Genomic DNA, 18,870 nt, shown 5'->3' with positions numbered 1-18,870 from the left:
ACCAACCTGAAACACCAAGGCATATTTCACAATCCTAGGCTGCATTGTGGACGATAAGGTGAAGCTAGCTAATTAAAAAGTGAGCCAATCTTCATTGTTTTCATCTCTGGTGCTGCTATTTAAGTGTTTTTTGGGTCACATGGTGTTTCAGCTGAAGTGCAGAATAGAACAAATAGAGCACAAAAGGCCTTTGGCCATGCAGGAAGGACAAGACAGAGCTGCAACGGGGATCACTTCTTGATCCTCCTGAGCCTGTACAGCCTTTGTCAGGCAAAGCTGTTTGCCCTCAGGAGTGGGGGATTAGGATACTTTTTATTAATTTATGCCGTTTTGAAAAGCTATGGTCAACTCAAACCCAGCTTCAAGCCAGCATAAAATTACAGGGATAGAACACAAAACTTCATTGCCTTGTGAGGTTTCTGTCGTCTCTCTCCACTGTTGCCTTTGCTTGTTCAGTTTGAGTGTAGGTGCAATTTTTTCGCTTATTCAACAAGATTTCTACAGCTGAACTAAAAGTAATGTCTCTTCCTTCTTAACTAAGGGCAACATTATTTTGTTTACTTTTCATTATAACCAATTTAAATAGTTCAAACCCCTTTATTTCTTTATTTTTGGAATGCAACTTCTAGGACATATATTCCATTGAACAAAAACAAGAAGTTTTTGATCAGAATAAGTAATATCTATGATAGCATCAGAGGTAACACATTATCCAATTCAACACTTATTACTATAAATAATATATGAATCCCTCCTTTAATCTGAATGGCTACTTTATTAAAAAATTCTTTGCACAAAGGATGAAATTAAATCTAATCTCTGATATGACATCCAGTAAAATGGACAAGGCCTAAAGCAACTTACATCCTCTTTCATCTCCCATGTTATTATATATGGCAGGAAACCTTAGAGAACTGTTTATCAGCTGTTACTCAAAACTCAACCTATGAGCACAGCACTCTCAGAATTTTAAACATTTCCTAACTTCTATTTGTGTACACATTAAAGGAATTTATATTCCACCTGTGCAGGAGATCTTGTGAGACTCTATCGCTATAACTCATACCCATTGGGTATGTTAATTTGTTGCAGAGAAATATTTGGGAACAACTTTGAACTAAAGAAAGTGAGAGGAAAAAAAACACTGTTAGTGAGAGCTCTGAGGTGTTGCACATAAAGATATATAGGGCTGTAGAGAAATCAAGATCTTGGGCAAAAAGGCAAGAAAATTTCCAAGAGTAGCTGCTTGAAGATCAGAGGAAAGGGATGTTTTGAAGGGACTATATTTATTCCTCTACAAAGTATTGTTAAACAAAAAATCACCATCCTCAAATTTATAGACTTAGTCATGGCTATGACACATAAAGACAATCTCAATAACATCATTTTCATTGCCATATAAAATGTAATTTTGTTTTGTTTTCTGAGGTTGTTTTCTATGTGTCTCTTTTTACATTTGCTACACATTTAAGATTGAAGGCTCAGGCATTATATTCCCTGCCTTTACAGAGACAAGGCACTACCAAACACTTGGAATCACAATGACAGAAATGCTAACACAAATATGTGAGATGACTAGCTTGTTTTGCAAGGGCTGAATTAATAGCCCATTAATTTCAATTAGCACAGTTGGCTGTTTTAAGTGCATAGTGCCTTTAAACCTGAGAAACATTATGAGCATGTATGGCCAGATAAGACTCAGATTAGGCAGGACTTAATTAGCACTTTGTTACATTTCCTAGGTTTGATTGTCACATCAAAAATTTTAATAGGAAAAAAGTCAGACTTAAGCAGAAATCAAGAGTTAGAGGTTAAGTTTAAAAAAAAAAAAACATTTCTGGCAATTTGTTCCCTTATTCATACCTGAAACAACCTTGGTGAAGCAGTTTAAGAGGACCAAGAGATTTAGAAGGTTAATTTTAGGGAAAGCTTCAACCAACTATTATTTAAGTTTGTTCTTTTATAATTCAGAGGATCCACTTTGTATACATCTTCCATGTTTTGGAATATATTCAGTGTTCAGTTTTATCACATGTAAAAATGAGGGTGGCACTGAGGATCATATAGACCTTTCAAATAGTTTCACTCAAAGTTTCCTACGGGCAGAGTAGCTTCACTACCTGAAGAAACAGGCAGTGATTAACCAGTCCACTCTCACTAGTAATCTTTTGTCATCCAGATGAAAGGTTAAAAATATATTTGTTTTTTACTATCTGGTTTATAAAATCAATATATTCAAGGTACCACATTTAGCAAAGGAAAAACGGTCTTCCCCATTACTCTATACAGTCTCTATAAAAGAATATTAAAAACATCATTTACGTATTTAAATCTTAAAAAAATGAACTGTCGCAAAACTTGGCTGCATTTTTGCCAATTAATAAATATAAATGTTTTGTTCAGTGTCAAAATTTAAATAACTTATACTTCCCAGCACAACAAATCAAGACCATTCTCCAAAAAACAGGTCCTCCAGGAAAGCATAAGATACACAAATTAAGCAACAGGGATTGAAAGTAGAGTGGTCAATTTTTTCCTATTCTATCACACTAGGACACATCACAAGACACTGAAATCCATCTCTGAAATATTGGAAGACATAGTGACAGTTCAGCTCACCAGCCACAGATTATGCAGCCAATCTAACAACCAGTTAGGACACACTCTGCAGAAGCACTTTGGCATTAAGGTCCAAAAGGGTGAGGTGGTAGAAATAACTCACTTTTGTAAAAACCACTGTCACAAGCTGCCTCCAAGCAAGCTCTGAACCAGAATTCTTTGTCCTTGTCCTGGAGGCTCAAGATGGCTGTTGACCTTATCTCTCCACTGGCACCAGCTTGGCTGGAAAAGTAACCATGGATCTTGTAGGAGCTCCTGTCCTTGGTGGTTTACTCCTCTTTCTCCTGGTATGGACCTCAGCTGCAACACAGCATCTCTGCACTCTTAAAGAGGTATGTGAAGGTTCTAGAAATGCAGCCCTTCCTATCTGGTACCACTGAAACTAATGCCCTGCTCCAATAACTCATCAGAGTTACAGGTCTGAAGGGCACAGCAGATCTAGACCAGATGATCTAGATGTGATCTAGACCAGCAGATCTAGATGTGTTTTAATGGGAACACATTCTAACAAAACTACTCTTTAGCCACCCAGCATATTCTAGCTAACATCCCCCATTCCCCTCCAGATTTTATATATTTTTAATGAAAGTCTAATTACCAACCAAATACAGTTTGAATGAATGCATAAGGAAAAATAAACATCATTTAGAAAGTCAGAAAATATTAATTAATAATTTTTCTGGCACAATAAAAGTGTATAAATTAAGAATCTGAGTAAATATATGTTAAACTACTTAAATATATGCAGATGTAATATGTACTTAAACCTAATGGTTAGCAAAAGGAAAAGATGAATTACAACAGCCAATGAGAATCAGTCCTTATTTAGAAAAATACTTAGGAAGCACAAATGCAAAACAAGATGAAAATCAATTATTTAAATCAAGGTTTCCAACTTGACAATTTAAATCATGATTAAAATTGGCAATTTAAATGGCTTTGATCTAAATCTATCCCCTTCATGTGAAACCAGCCCATTTTGTTTGTCATCATTGTTGTTCTCAGAGCCCCTGATGAAAAAATTATTTTTAAATGTGCACATGTGGATATTTCCTTATAAGTACACTTTGCTCTACAAGTTCATAATTCATTTCTGACAAGAAGAGTATTAACTAAACTTTAGCATACCAATGGCACAACTTTATTTATCAAGAAATAATATTAAGTGGGAATTTTATATTTTAAGTAATAGTTTTTCCCATTTCTGCAAAATATTCCCATATTTTGTAACATTACAGAAAAAGTTTATACTTAACCAAATTTCTGATCACCAACAGACCTGCCAGTAGCAAGCAGAGCCACAAAAGCTTTAGATCTGCCATTTAGCATCCAACATCCTTCAAAGGAGGCTACAAGAAAACACATCTGTAAGGCCATAGGACATCAGATCCTCTCTTGAGTGCCAGAGTCACTCAGAGTAGCACAAGCATAGCTCTCAAATGCTTCCAAAAGCTGTTTCACCAGCTGGGGGTGGTTATAGGATCTTTGGACCTGACTTTTTAACTTGCTTTCCTGAAGAAGTGTCATATACTTCTCTCCATCCATCCATCCATCCATCCATCCATCCATCCACTCAGCTGTAAGTTTTATGGAGGGAAGCTGAGATCAAGAGACACTACATTTCTACAGGTGTTGCACAAGGACATACCTAGGAGAAAGGACAGAGGCCCAGACTCAGCTTAAATGAGCTCGTCAGGGCTGGATGAGAGTTCTGGGTAGGGCTGGCCAGAGGAATGAAGCTAATGTGTTCCAGGCCCTGCCCGATAGATTGTAGCAGGAGTTCTCCTACGACTTGGACCTGTAGAAACCACATTCTACTGGCTAACACAATGATTTGCAGATATCCTCACCTTGCAAGAAATTAAAAACTATACTTTGTCTCTAGCATTGCCTGTGGATACCCAGCTCATATGCTCTGCAAGAATTAAACAAAGATACAATTTTCTATCTCCACTAGGCTCTTAAAGCCTTCTACCTCTTTCTCAATTGCTCCCTTAAAATACCAGTTTCTTTCTAGTCACCAGAAATATTTCTCCTTTAATACCCAGGCTATGCTTTAGCAGCACTGTTTTTTTCTAATCTTTTCTTGAAGTCCACCTCACCTTGGGTCCCTGCTACTGCAGTAGGTTTTTCTCCTCTTCTTCCCACGCATCCAGACTTTCTGATGACCATTTTAATGGCCTTTGGGCTAGACCATGATAACCGATTTCTGCTCTTGGCCATGAGCCCTTTTCCACAGGTAAGTTTATGTCAGGGTCCTTTCCAGCACCACTGCCTGCTTATCAACTATCTCATGGTTCCCGTGCAGCAGTGAAGAGTTGGATGCATTCACCTCATGATCCCAAATTCTTAACTCTTTGCTTGTTATGTTTTATATTTTCTCTTATCATGGCAAATACTTTGGAAGAGGTCCCTGTTCACAGGTGCAAATTTATATGTGTTGTCTTCTAAATCCCTCATTAATGCGTGTCTTCATCTGTGACACCTACAAAAAATGAAAGCCCAGCTAACTCAGGCTGCTTCTGTAGTGACATCAGTGCTGCCAAACCAAATGGCAATATTAGTTTGTTTTCGCCTCATAACCATGGCTGCTTTTCTGTCCTACATTTAAATCATAAACAATCTAAAATGGATCTTCTCTTTTTGTCCTGTACTAATAGTGCATCCAGGCCATGAGCTGCTGATCTAGGATTAAGGGCACCAACATAACAACAATAATAATGCAATAGAAGAGGGGGAGACACTATGATTTCATTTCTATCTAAACCTGGAACAATTTGTAAATGGAATTAGGAAGCTTCCTTTATGAAGCGAATTGAATTATTGAATTATTGAATTATTGAATTATTGAATTATTGAATTATTGAATTGAATTATCACTCAATGCGTCAGTCAAAGTCTAACTCATGGTGTGTATCTTTCACTGTGATAATACAGTGGTTTAGAACTACATGAAGTACACCATTTAGATAAGCTGGGCTGGAATTTATGACTCTCCATTTGCAAACAGCCCCAAAGCAGTAATATGCATTTTCAATTCAAGATAGGAAAGCAAAGGACCCAATTGGTAAGGCTTCATGCTAAAAGTGAGGAGAGCTCAAAGAACATTTACACACTTTCTTTCCCTCAAAGCTGATACAAGAGAACAAAATCAAATATTTTAAAAATACTCAGTATTCCTTCTCCTTATTTTTTAATAAGAATGTACAGATGTTTTCTTACTCTGCTCCTTTACCCTGCTTCCTAGAAACCTTCTGAATTCATTAGTTAAAAAACAACAACAAAAAACAAACCACAAATAAACATTTGAACCAATCCAAAGGAAAGCAGCTTACTAAGATTTTCCGAATGACAAACTTTCGACAAAGTTTGCAGGAAGACCAGGAATTAATCTGAAGATGCCTGTTTCCGACTGCTTGTTTTATCCACTGTACTTCCCGTTTCCCTACAGCTGGAACGAGGCAAGTTCTTTCCTTTGAAAATAGTTGTGTTGTTTTCTTATTTACAGAAAATATACCCCCTCCTTGAAAATTTGGCCTTAAACAATTAGAGCACATAAGTACTTACATGTAAACAGGAACTACCCCACATAATGATAAATTATTTTGCCTTTCTTGGTGCCCTGAGTAAATCTGAATCAATGGCATCACGTTTACATCAAATGCCACATTTCTGAATGACAGCAGTCTCTATCAAAAGGTCTGATGAGACTGAAGATACCTGAATTTGTTGTATATATCTGAATGGAAATAAACCAATCCAGTTTCTGGTGTTAAAATCTGGAGAAATGCCCAGACTCATCTTCAAACTGCCATTCCATTTGCCAGTCACCAGGTCCCCCACCCTGTCCTGTCTAACTCACTGCCATCAGCACAGCAGTCCCTTTATGCCTGGCCAATGGACCCTCATTAGCAACCATCCCACTGTGGCAGAAATTATGGCTTCAGCAGCTCCTGGAGCCTGGAAAGATTTTGGTATTTGCCTCACTACTTTGAGAGGGACAGACCAAGAGCTACGTGCAGTCACAAACTTCAGGCAGGCTGCTACAGCAAAGGGTTGCTCTGTCCTGTTTCCTCTGACACATCAAGAATGTGACAATTTGAGAGATGCGGTCAGACTTGAACCTGAGTGTAAAGGTTTCAGTGAACTGTGCTAAGATCACACAGTCAGATCTTGTCTAGTTTCATAGCAATTTCACTTCTTCAAAACAGTCAACCTGAGCAAGCGCCTTTTAAATTATTCAGCTAGATACCAGCTGTTTTCATTTAGCTTTCAGAAACAGAATCACGGTTTGTACCCAGACTGGTGCTATTTTTGAGTCAGTGTGCAGAAATGCCCTCATTTGAGAGCCTTGGTCTAAATTCAGGATGATAAATTAGCATGCGTGCATCTTGGAAACATCTTAAATCAGATTCTTTTCACTCTACAAGAAATGCAATGTGCCTTTTGCAAAGGAAGGAGAAAAATTCTTAAACATGAGAAAAATGGGGTCTGGGAAGGAGGTAAGACATAATGTTCTGGTCCACTATTATATTGTCCTTTGGTTCAACTAAATGGACTTAGAAGAAAATATGTAACACGAGCCATTTGGAGCCTCATTATGTTCTTTTGCCAAGTAGGAGCATTAAGCTTTGTTTTACAAGAAACATGGAGGAGCTAACACAGGGGGAGAAAGGATACTAGGAGTTAGTGTACTGGTTGGGAAAAAAAGGCATAGGACTCAGACTAGTATAATCTGGTCAAAGACACTGTATTAGCCATGTTTTGAGTTATGCCTATCAAGGGGATTTAATTCTGTTGGTGTTCTATAGGTTGGTTCCTATAGATTCAGTGAATGCTATTCCTTGCCTTGCAATGTTTATGTACAGTGCACACAACAGAGCAGTTACCAGGAAATTACTAAGTCATCTTTTGTGCCGTGATACACCCATCTTAGAGAAAACTAGATGTATTTTCCTCATGTTGGTGACAAAATCCTACCTGATGTTTAGAGCTCCTTTGAGGGCCCTGGAGAGGTGAAATGGCAGGAAGTGGATAACAATTTTTGAACTCTAGCATATTAAGATGATCACAACATGTGTAGACCCAGAAGGTCTCATTGTAATACCTTGTTAATATCTTCAAAGCTTTACAAAGACCTTTATGGAGTTACTCTACATGAAAAAAAATTAACCCTCATAGGTACATTCAATAACTAGATACAACATGCAGAATAAAAGAGCCCTTGGGAGGAGAGTTGAGCTCAAATCTGCTTCTTTTTTAACTTTTTTGTGGAGGCAGATTTGGCAGAGAAGGCGCTGGCCAGCGTGAAGCCTCTGCACTCCCATGTGTCACATATGATGTATGTATGTCACAACAGCTAGCAGAGAGACTGGGGAGGCCTCTGGCTCCCTCCTGTCCTTTCCACTCAGACAGGCCATTTCTGCTGGCAGTATGACACAGGAGCACACAGCTTGCAAATGTGTCCAGCACTGTTGCCTCTCAGGGAACCCTACATTGCTGTTGGAAAAGAAAGAAAATACAATACTTTCTATGTGTGCAATCACATCACACGCTGCTTCACAAGGATGGGAAGGAAATGAAATTATACACAGGGGAAGCAGATCTGATTACTGAAAATTATATATACACTCTTGAGGTGAACAGTCTTCATCTAATTTGCAGGTAAATTAATGATTAACAAAGAAGCATGATCTATTAAAAATAAATTTTAGTGACAGACATATGCAGCCTATTATGCTGATTTTTCCATTTAAATCTTCAATTTTTTTATATATCTCTCTGTACGCTATGAAATAAACTGATGGAGAAACAGCAGATTTAGGAAAATCAGTGTCCTGGCAAAGATGAAGAGACAAAATTCTCACAGTACAAGAATAAACCAAATTATCTACATTGAAGTTAAAATGGAAATAGTAACTTCATTTTTTCACTCAGCACACAAATGAATTCCCTCAGCATTACCACAAGAAGTTGCAGAGGCCACAGGCAGGAAGGGAATGCTATGGGAGGACAGAATAAATAATTAGTGGCATGGGATTCACTGGTGACAATGACCATGTGTGGCTGTAGAAATCTCTAAAATGCTGACTACTGGGGTGAAGGCACAGCAGGTAAGGAGCAATTTTTCTTTGCCCTGTGTGCTGCAGCATGGTTACACCTGCCAGGAGCAAGGCCGGGGCCTCTCAGAGAAGCTTTGGCAGAGGTTCTGGCAATGGTGGCAGGGCAGTGGGAGGGAATGACAGCTACAGCAATCTCAAGTCAGAGATTCCACAATGCTGTGGAAATAGATAGGCATAGGCACTGGGGCCCATATCCAAGAGATGATACAGTGTTAGGCAATCCTACAGTCAGACACCAGTTGTGATTCCTAAAATCTGCTTTTCTTTTACATTGATCTTCATTATAAAATCCTTTCAGTAAATATGCTTTCTTTCACATTTGCTAAAGGGCTACTACTTTTCTTTCCAAAGCAATTACACTGGAAATATAGTCTATTAGGAAAAAAAAAAAAGGAAAAAAAAGAAAAAAAAGGGGAGGGGAAGTATCTTTGGTGATATATCCTTGTGAGGCTTTGTTCTGGGTGCTTCCTATAATGAGAGACTTGTCTTATTGCAAGCAGCAAGGAATAGAGAAATATTTGCCATTTATGTATATATGCACATATGTAACTGTTGTGTAGCCTGACTTCCTGAAGCTGTCTGGAAACAACAACTTGTGTCACCAGAGTCCCCAGAGAAACAATCCCTTTGCTAGCACTGGGCTTTATTATAATGGAGAACACAAACCACATAGGCAGGAAACCATAAAACCCCTCAAGTTAACTGTAGCCAACGGCCAAGGGGCCTGGAGTGGCAGCGGGAACCGGAGCCAGGCAAAGGGAGGGATGCAATCCCAGGCCCGTTGCTTGCCAGTGGCTGTAGCTGGATGTTGTTGCCTGTCCCATCACCACCCCTGGCCGTTTTCTCCGCTGATTTTAACCAGTGCCCAGACCCAAGAGGAAGTTAATCACTAACCACACCGCCTGGACACAGCAAGGTGCCCCGGCCGGGCAGGGCTGGGCGCACCCCTCTGGTGGCTGCCAATCCGCCCCCACCGCACCACCCGGGCCGGGCGGGGATGCTCCGGGGGACACGCGAGGCCACCGGCACAGACATCGGATTTGCAAATGACCCTGGGCAAGAAAGGCGTTGTATGCAAAGGGGGGTAACCGGGAAAGGTCCCAGGCAATGAGTGGCGTGGAGCTGCTGATGGTGTTTTTTGCAAGGCAAATACAACCCAGGAATTCACGAGGATAAGGCAGAGCAAACATTAACCTCCTGCACCGGTAGCTTTGCGAAACAGCCGCTACCACGGCTCTTTTCTCTTGCTGCTCCTTTTTCATGGAAAAAGAGTTCGTGGCTCAAAGCCAGCTGTAAATTAACAGCTAAGTGAAACCGTTATGTCAGTGGGATGCTTTAATCGGTTTACAAAACACTGCTCGAGGTCCTATGCATATTCGTAGGCAGGAAGGGAATGCAGGCGGGTACCCGGGACGTCGAAACCCAGCGGGGTCACCGGCCTCGGCCTCGTCTGGCGGCCAGTGGGGAGGAAGGGACAAGGACCTCCCCGTGAGCCCCCAGCATCCCTACAGCTGACGGCGGGGTTTTTGTTTACGCTTTGCCTTAGAATGTCTTCATTAAAGTGCCCCGGAAAAACTATTCTGGATGGGGGGTGGGCGGCGGGGCCCCACTGCCGCTCGCTCGTTCGCACCGGCCGATCTCACCCGAACCGCCCGGGCAGAAAAGAAAACATAAGGGGAGGGGGAATCTCTCTAAAGGGAAAATAATCTCAACCCGCGGTCCGCCAGGTCGAGCTGCCCCGGGAGGCGAGGCGAGGCGAGGCAAGGGGAGATCAGGACCCCCTTGCCCTGAAGCCGCCGAGCCCGGGCCCCGCAGCCCTCACCGGCACAGGCGCTTCCCCGGCGGCCGCTGCCACTCCCCGGCCGTGCCCCGGCCTCGAACCCTTTCCCGGGTGGGCGGTTCGGCAAAGCGGCCGCCCCTTCCTCCCTCCCCGGCCCCTGCCAGCGGGGCCGGCCGCCGCCGTCCGGAGAGACAAAACACACCTGCCCCGAGGGGGCTGGGGGCGTAGCAATGATGACAAGGGCAGCCCAGAATTAGGGTTCAGTTCCAGCTGATTTTATTTCCTTCCCGACAAAAAAAAAAAAGGAAAATAAAAACAAACAAAACAAAAAAGAGGTTATTTACAGAAGGTATATCAACAATCTGACAGGCAGTGAACTTGACATGGTTAGCTGGCATGATTTTTTTTCTTTTTTTTCCTTTCCCCACATTGTGTTGTGGGTGACCATAGACCAAAAAAAAAAAAAAATCTACACAGCATATTGCACAGGATGGATGACCAAAAAAAAGAACAAAAAAAAAAAAAAAAAAAAAGAACAAAAAAGTTAAACCCTTAACGGAACCACCTCATTAGGCAGACGTCCTAGTGCCTGTCATGTTATATTAACATACATAAACACACAATCTTCTTTTTTGCTTATTATAATACAGACTTAAATGTACAAAGATGTTTTCACTTTCTTCATCTTAAACACAACAGCTATAAACCTGAATACATATGCTATCATCATGCCATAAGAGACTAAAACAATTATATTTAGCGACAAATAGAAAGGATTAAATAGTCAAATACAAGAATGAAAAACGCAGTACATAGTGTCGCGAACTCAAACCGGCATTTCAATAGATCCAGTGGTTTAAACGGCACGTTTTTGCTTAGAAAAAAAGTGCAAACGATGTGGTTTACAAGTTAAAGGTACAGGATCCCTTCTGTGTAAATGCACCAGTTGCTTCACTTCATCCGGGGACAGGTGGCTCCCCAAAACGGTAGCATACAGTGTAAATCCCTTCCCCCGGGCCCCCACCCGCCCTCTCCGTGGAGAGGCGGGGGGCTGCGGAGCAGGCAGCGGCGGGGGCGCTGAGGGATGCTGTCACTTTAAGATGCCTGCAGATTGGCGTGTAAACATGGACAAAATAGGGGCTGATTCGTGGGTGTGTGAGAGTGTGAGTGAGCGTGAGAGCGCACACGCGTGTGAGATACTAACCAGCGGCCCTGTTGTTAAAATCAGGAAATCCAAACAGCGATTTACACCGATTTACACCCCCTTTATATATTTTTTACAAAAATACACTGAGAAAATAATCAAACGTTTTCATCTCTCTTCTCTTTTTGTTTTTAAAAGTGTCAAAAGTCTACATTTAAATATAAAAAATTAAAAGTTAAAACTCTAGCCCTTCAGTGAAGGAGACATAAAAATGGTGCGGGTAACAACAAGAACTACCAAAAAAGGACAAAGAAATACAAAGTCAAAAATGTTTGGCCAGTATAAATACGTCCACTTATAAAATGGCATCCGATTACATTTACAAGGAAAAGAAAAAAAAAAAAAAAACGAGCGAGGATGAAGCATCGGTGAGAAAAAACAGTCTTTTCATTTATAGCTATAAGGAACAAACACATACATACTCTGAGAAAAAATTTGGTCCTGAATTTTCATTTTTTTTAAAGTCCAGCACAGATTTGAGTTGCGTTTGAATCCTTTAAAGAGTTAAGAATGAAAAAAAGCTGGTGATATTTTTGTAGGAATCAAACATAGCGCCATCTATCTGCTTTTATATTATCCTAACACTAGTTTTGTTTTTTTAAACTGTTCAACAGTCTTTCAGAAATCTTGAAAAGACAGACAGTATAACATGCTATATTAAACCCCACCAGCGAAATAATCCAACACCATCACGATTCTGAGTAAGAAGAAAAAAAACTACTTTTTTTGTGGTTTTGGGTTTTTTTTCTTTTTTTGCAAAAGCCATCGCCCTCAGTTTCCCCTGTACCACATCACGACAGAAACTGTTTCCATTCGGTCTCTGTTTCAAAAGTTTTCAGTGTTCTTGAAGTTTCAGCCTTATTTTTCTCTCTACATATTACATGAGGTGACTGAGAAAAGCGCTGCCGCCACCTTATCTGTACGTGCAAATCCATTTCAGTTTATTATTATTTACCCCCACCGTACTTCCAAGACAGCTCTCAAGTGTAAGTCTGGCTCTTCTCCGCTTAACTAGGATGTCAGTCCAGCTCCATCCACCTCCTCCTCCTCCTCCTCCCAGCATTGTTGCCTCTTCTCACCGCAGAAGAAACCGGGACAGGATTTCTCCCCACAAATGTGAACCTTGCAAAGGATTTGCGTGGATTTTCTGTTCTTTTTTGTTTTTGTTTTTTTCCACAAGCAGTTCTGATCGCTTTTTCATAGGAAAGGGCGAATGCTCAAGACATCTAGTGTGCGCTCAGCACAACGCATCGTTCCCCCCTCCTCTTTATTCGTATAAAATGGGCAATAACAAAGAACCCAGAGGTGTGTGTGGTTTCCCCTCCCCCCCCCCCCCTTTTCTCTTGTCTCTTTTTAGGAAATAAAAAAGGGGAAAAGGACAGCGTCTCGCTCCCGCCAGTCTCTCAAAAAGCACCGTCAGGCTCCTCTCTCGGAGGGGATGTGTGCGAGTCCGTCTGCAGCCGGAGGAAGGGGACTGCTGGCCTTTCCGCAAGGAGAGGGCGATCCCGCTCCTTTCCCAAGCTCAAGAAGCAGTCTTTCAACAGTCCCTTCCCAGAAACAAACAAAACACTTCCTCCCCCCCAAAAAAATTCCAAAACACAAACACCATACAAAACAGAGAAAGACACAAAAGCGCCCTGCAGGGTGGGCGAGTCCTGCCGACAGCCACGCGCGCCGGTGCCTCCTCCTGCAGGGCCCGGCTCTCGCCTCAGTAAGTGAAGACCAGGTTGGAAATGCTGGACTCCAGCCAGTCCCCCGAGATCATCTCACTTACCTCCGGCGTGCAATAGTCCGGGAACTCAAAGTGCGAGCCCGAACCAGGCTCGAAGTTAAAATCCAGGTCCCGGTCGAGCACCGAGGAGCTGAAGCTGCCCAGGGACATGCTTTCAAAGCCGGGGCTGGGGTTCAGGTCCAAGAGGTCGTCCTCAAACTCGTCGTCCGACGAAGAGGAGCCAGAGGAGGAAGAGGAGGAGGAGTGTGAGGACGCGGAGGAGGAATGCGCCGTCGAGGGGGCTGGGGAGGAGGCGCGCAGGCTGGTGTAGCTGCGGTGATCCGAGGGCGAGCCGGAGCCGGAGGGCGAGGGGCAGGCGACGCCGCCGCAGTCCCCGTCGGGCCGGCCCGCGCCGCCACCCCCCTCCTCGTAGAGGCTCAAGGGGTCGCCGGCCTCCGCCGAGCTGCTCAGCGTGGGGCTGCCGGGCACGGCTCCGCCGGGGGAGGCGGAGGCAGCTGCCGCCTGCCCGCTCCCGAAGATGTAGACCCGCTTCAGCTTCTTCTCGGCGAGCGGCTTGCCGGGTCCCGAGGATACGCCCGCCGCCCCTCGGGGCTTGTAGAGCGCCTGGTGCTCGGGCGGCAGCAGCGCGGCCGACGGCTCCCCGGGGAACGGGGCGGCCTTGCCCCCCGCCGCCTTGCCGTGGGGCTTGCCGCCCGCGCCGCCGCCGCCGCCGCCCGCGGGGGAGGGCTTGGAGCCGCCGCCACCGCCCTTCTTCGGGACGGGCTTGGCGGGGGCCGCGGGGCCGCCGGAGCCGCCGCCCGCGCTGCCCCCGCCGGCACCGCCCCCGCCGCCCTTGTCCGCCTTGTCGCCGGGCTTGGCGGAGCTGTTGCCCGACTTCACCTTCTTCCTGGGCCGGTACTTGTAGTCAGGGTAGTCCGCCATGTGCTTGAGGCGCAGCCGCTCCGCCTCCCGGATGAAGGGGATCTTGTCGCTGTCCTTGAGCAGCTTCCAGCGCTTGCCCAGGCGCTTGGAGATCTCGGCGTTGTGCATGTCGGGGGACTGCTCCATGATCTTTCGCCGCTCGATCTGTGACCATACCATGAAGGCATTCATGGGCCGCTTTATGTGCCCGCTGGGTGTCTTGCACCAGCTCGGGTCATCCGCCTTACCCCCCGTGGAGGCGGTGGAACCCGGCGTGGGGGAGGAGGCGATGCCCAGCTCGATGCCGGCCCCGGAGTCGGAGGTCTCGGCGGCCAGCAGCGCCTCCGTGTTCTCCGCCGTGTTGGTCTGCTGCACCATCGCGGCGGCGGCGGCGGCGGCGGGGGGCTCGCCGGGGCTCAGCGCCGCTCCGGAGCTCAGCGCCGCTCCGGCGCGGGGCAGGGCGCGCAACTTCTCACAGCGGCACCGGGACGGCGCGGCCCCCCGCGGCCGCGCCCCCGCTCCCCGCACTACTTGTACTTCCACACCGGCGCCTCGTCCCCGGCGGCGCGGTCCTCTCCCCCTCGAGGAAGCGGCGGCGGCAGGAGCGGCGGGACCGCCCGCGGTCAGACAAGAGTTTCTGCAAAAGCAGCGCCGCGAGCCGCCCGTCCAAGTTTGCTAATATTTTTTTCTTGGGGTGTTTTGGGCTTTTTTGGGTTGGGTTTTTTTTGGAGGGGGGTGTCGGTCTGCTTTTTTCCTCACCACATCGGGTTTCCCCCCTCCCCGAAGCAGCCGGTCCAGTTCACAAGCGCGTTCTGCCTGCCCGCGGCGTTTCAGGAGAGCGGCACTCCTGCCGCTGGAAGTCCCTCAGCGCTGGGCACGGCCAGCGTGCACCGCCACGGGGGAGGGGGGAGGCGGCGCGCCCCCGAAGCCCCGAAAATCCCGGCTCCAGGACCCGTGGTGGCGGCGGGGTCGGCGGCCAAGAGTTTGTGCAGGTTGGATTTGGCAGTTGCGAGGTAACGAGCGACAAGGAAGCCTTTCGGGATAAGGAAAAAAAAAAAAAATTGAAAAAAATCGCCGTAAAAAAAGAAAAATAAAAAAGCGCTCGTGCATGAACGAGTGTGTATGTCCCCGGCAGGAAGAGCGGCAAGGCGGGCCCTCCGTTCTCCTCCTCCTCCTCTGCCGACGGCGGTGTTGCTGCTGATGCTGCTCCGCGCGCGCGGAGCCCCGCGGAGCCGCCGCCGCCCCCCGCGCTCGCCCGCCGGGCGCTACCCCGCGCCCCCCGCACGCCGCGCTCCGCCGGCCGCAGCTGAGAGCGGACCCCGCGCCCGCCTCGCGCCGCTTTATCCTTTCGCAGCCCGCCCCGCGGCCAATCGCGCGCTGTATCCAACGCCCTCCGCGTGCCAAGCCCCGCCCGCCTCCCCGGGATTGGCGGCCGGCGCGGAGCGGTAATAATGTCCGCGTGCAATGGGAAGCGCCCGCGCTGACCTCATTCCCGGCGGCGGGGCGAACTTTTTAAAAGGGGCAGGAGGGCAACTCCGCGCGCCGCCCCGCGCCTCGCCGCGCACGTGCCCGCGACCCCTTGCCCCCCGCCCCCCGGCCGCGCTCCTCCCTCCCCTCCTCCCTGCCGGGGAAAAAATCAGGAAATCAGCAAAAATCATTATAATATAAATAATGAAAAAAAAAAAAAAAAAAAAAAAAAAAGAGAGAGAGAAAGAAAGGGAGAGAGGGGAATCAAGACGTCCCGCCCCCGCGCGCCGTGGCTGCGGGGCGGCGAGCGGGGATACCTGCACGCACAAAGGACCGGGAGGGTGTTCCTGCCGCCCTGGAGCCGCTGCACGCCCAGCGGGCAGCACTGCCCGAGGAATGCCGGAGGGCGCCCCGTGCCCGTCCCCACGCCCACACGCGGAGTGTCACGGAGGGGTCGCCAGGCCTGGAGAAGAGCCCGCGAGGCGCTGCCGTCACGCCCCCTCCGCCACGGAGCTGGAGCGGAGCGGCGCAGGGGGTGGGACGGGACCGGCGGCGGGCACCTCCCGCGGAGCGCTGGGCACGGCGCTGAGTAACCGCTGCTACCCATCCCAAATTCCCCGGCGCGGAGCGAGGAAGAGGTGTTGCCCTTATCGCGTTTTTACCCTCCGACCTCTTTCCTGCGTTTCTCTACCTGCCGCTCCCGCACGCCGCGGTCCCACCGAGACGCCTTATCCCGGGGAGAGGCTGCGACCGGGGGTCCCGGCCCGTCCCTTCCGGGTCCCCAGAGAGAGGGAGGGGTCGGGGAAGGAAGAAGCGGTGCGCAGCCGGCAGGCAGGTACCGGCCCTGGGGGGAAGGTTCTGCCGTGCTTCTGCCAGTCCGCCCCGCCGAGCAGCCCCCCCCCCCCCCCCCCCCCCCCGGGCTTCTTCCGAAGGTGTAAGGTGCTCTACGGATATTGCTATTTGATCTCATGCGCCCCTCCCTCTGCCCTGTAATGATCAGTAATGAAGAGAAGCAGGGCAGCGAGGTCAGGCGCTGTTCAGCACCCCTGCAGGCCTCGTGGCATCAAGCCCCCCTCCAATATTCAGGTAAAGGGGGCAGTAAGACCATAAAAACAATGGCAGTGTTACTTCCCAAAGATTCCTCACATCACTCATCAGGCCAAAGACCAGAGAAGCTATTAGGCAAAACAGCTGTGAAAATTTTTGCTCTACACAACACCAGTTAAAAACACCTTTTAAATAAGAAGCAAAATAATGTTTGGATACAGCTAAAACATCTAAGATAGAAGTCTAAAAATTAAATTGCACATGTTTGCAAGAAAATTTATGCTAGGATCCTTAAGCAGACTTTCTAGCTGGATTGAGGACAGGCTTTGAATATTAAGATCTCACACTGGACTCAAAGAACATGTTTGTGAAATGCTGAGAAAAATCCTGAATTGTCAGTACCTCCCTGGGTAAGCCACCTACATTACTGAGACTATTTACAAAGATACAAATTAAATGATAGCTTTGCTTGCAAAAATAATACATTGGTTCCTCATACAGCCTCTAGTCAAGACTGGATAAAATACTGCTTTCCTCTAGGTTGATGGCATCCAGTGACATCAGTGGAGTTTCTCACCTTTACATGTTGTAAGTAGTAAATCACGCTGTGTTTTTTCCCTGCAGCCCCAAAGCTAAGATCAAACCTGTTCTACCCTATACCACCAATATCTACAGAAATGGAGTCTCACAGTGGGTTTGGTGTCAGGAAAAGGCACTGGCTTTTGCTTACACTCTTGGTATTCATGTGCAGCAGCATGAAAAACTGGGACTGGGAACAGTCAGTAGCTTCTGACTGCTCCACCTGTCAGCACAGTATCCAGCAGGATTTCAACCCCCCACTGTTGTATTTTCATATAAATATCATTTTGTTTAAACTACAAAGCAAGTAAAATATTCCCATGTTTCTAGACACAAATTAAAGCAAAACAAACAAACCCCAAACTCATAGGCAAACATAGAAAGAAAAGGCTTAAGAAGCTTTTCACTTGTTTGTGTTAAGTTCTGCAAGGTCTTGACCACCATAAATAAAATTCATCTCCAGGTGAGGAGTTAAGTGTGTTCCTGATCAAAGCAGCCACATCAATTTAATATTGGTTCTAAAAGAGTGTATATGGGATGGATGGAAGAGTATTATTTCCTGAACAAAAACTCCACAAAAGTGAAATTTAGGGCTACTTAATAAAGCAAGTGTAAGAACACGATGTGAAACTCTATAAAAAGCATTTTATTACAATTTCTTAGCTGTTTCCTCAAAGTTAATTGCTTCCACCCCTAATCCTCCGGAGGCAGATTGAAAGTACTTTCCAGCTCCCCAAATTTTTAAGCCTAGGCATAAAGAGCGAGCATTCAGCTTCCGTCTAAAAATTAAGTTTTAAGAGTATTGGCAAGACTTGTCCGCGTTTTACAACTTAAAAAGCCTTGAAACTCCATTCTGTTTCCTGCAGGCTCCATGAGGCCAGGGATGCGTCACGGGACGGGAGGTGGCAGCGCTGAGCTTCTTCTGCCAGACGTGGGAAAACGCGGAGCTAGCGAACTCGCGGTTATTATTCTTTTTGATTATTTTTTCCTCCCCTGTGGTTTTACGGAGCAACATAACGCTGCAAGTTTCTGACTGAAATTCGGTGGGTTTGCATCAAAGAGCGGCAGTGCCCACGCAGTCAGCTGTACGCCGTCGGAACAGCATGCGAGTGATGCAAAATCCCGATGCGGGGGTTAAGGGCAGTGGCACTGATAGCACCCTTCTCACACACCGGGTCCTTCAGCTCGCCTTGCGCATGGAGCAAGAGAGATTGTTCAGGAACAATACTCTGGACAAATCTACTGCAGGACTGGGTGCCACAGGCATTGATTCCAGCATTCCTCTCCCTGGAAGTGTTCGAGACGGGGTTGGATGGGGCCTTGAGCAACATGATCTAGTGGGTGGTACCCTGCCCATGGCCGGAGGGCTGGAACTAGGTGATCTTTAAAGTCCCCTTCGATCCAAACCGTTCTATGAATC

At 46.4% G+C, this 18,870-nt stretch overlaps 1 protein-coding gene across 1 annotated transcript; it reads right to left on the bottom strand.

Annotated features, from left to right (window-relative positions):
* Window positions 1–10,774: 10,774 nt before the first annotated feature.
* On the bottom strand, window positions 10,775–15,669 carry SOX4 (SRY-box transcription factor 4). Its single transcript, XM_068200059.1, has one exon. It carries the CDS (start codon window positions 14,733–14,735, stop codon window positions 13,434–13,436), a length of 1,302 nt encoding a protein of 433 aa, XP_068056160.1. The 5' UTR covers window positions 14,736–15,669; the 3' UTR covers window positions 10,775–13,433.
* Between the last annotated feature and the right edge of the window lie 3,201 nt (window positions 15,670–18,870).

Source organism: Anomalospiza imberbis, chromosome 1, assembly GCF_031753505.1.
Source record: "Anomalospiza imberbis isolate Cuckoo-Finch-1a 21T00152 chromosome 1, ASM3175350v1, whole genome shotgun sequence".
Taxonomy (NCBI): domain Eukaryota; kingdom Metazoa; phylum Chordata; class Aves; order Passeriformes; family Viduidae; genus Anomalospiza; species Anomalospiza imberbis.
This window is presented reverse-complemented; position numbering and strand designations above follow the sequence as displayed.

What these genes read in the sequence shown, in the direction of transcription:
- SOX4 (XM_068200059.1), bottom strand. Translation starts at nt 14,735, where the DNA reads ATGGTGCAGCAGACCAACACGGCGGAGAACACGGAGGCGCTGCTGGCC.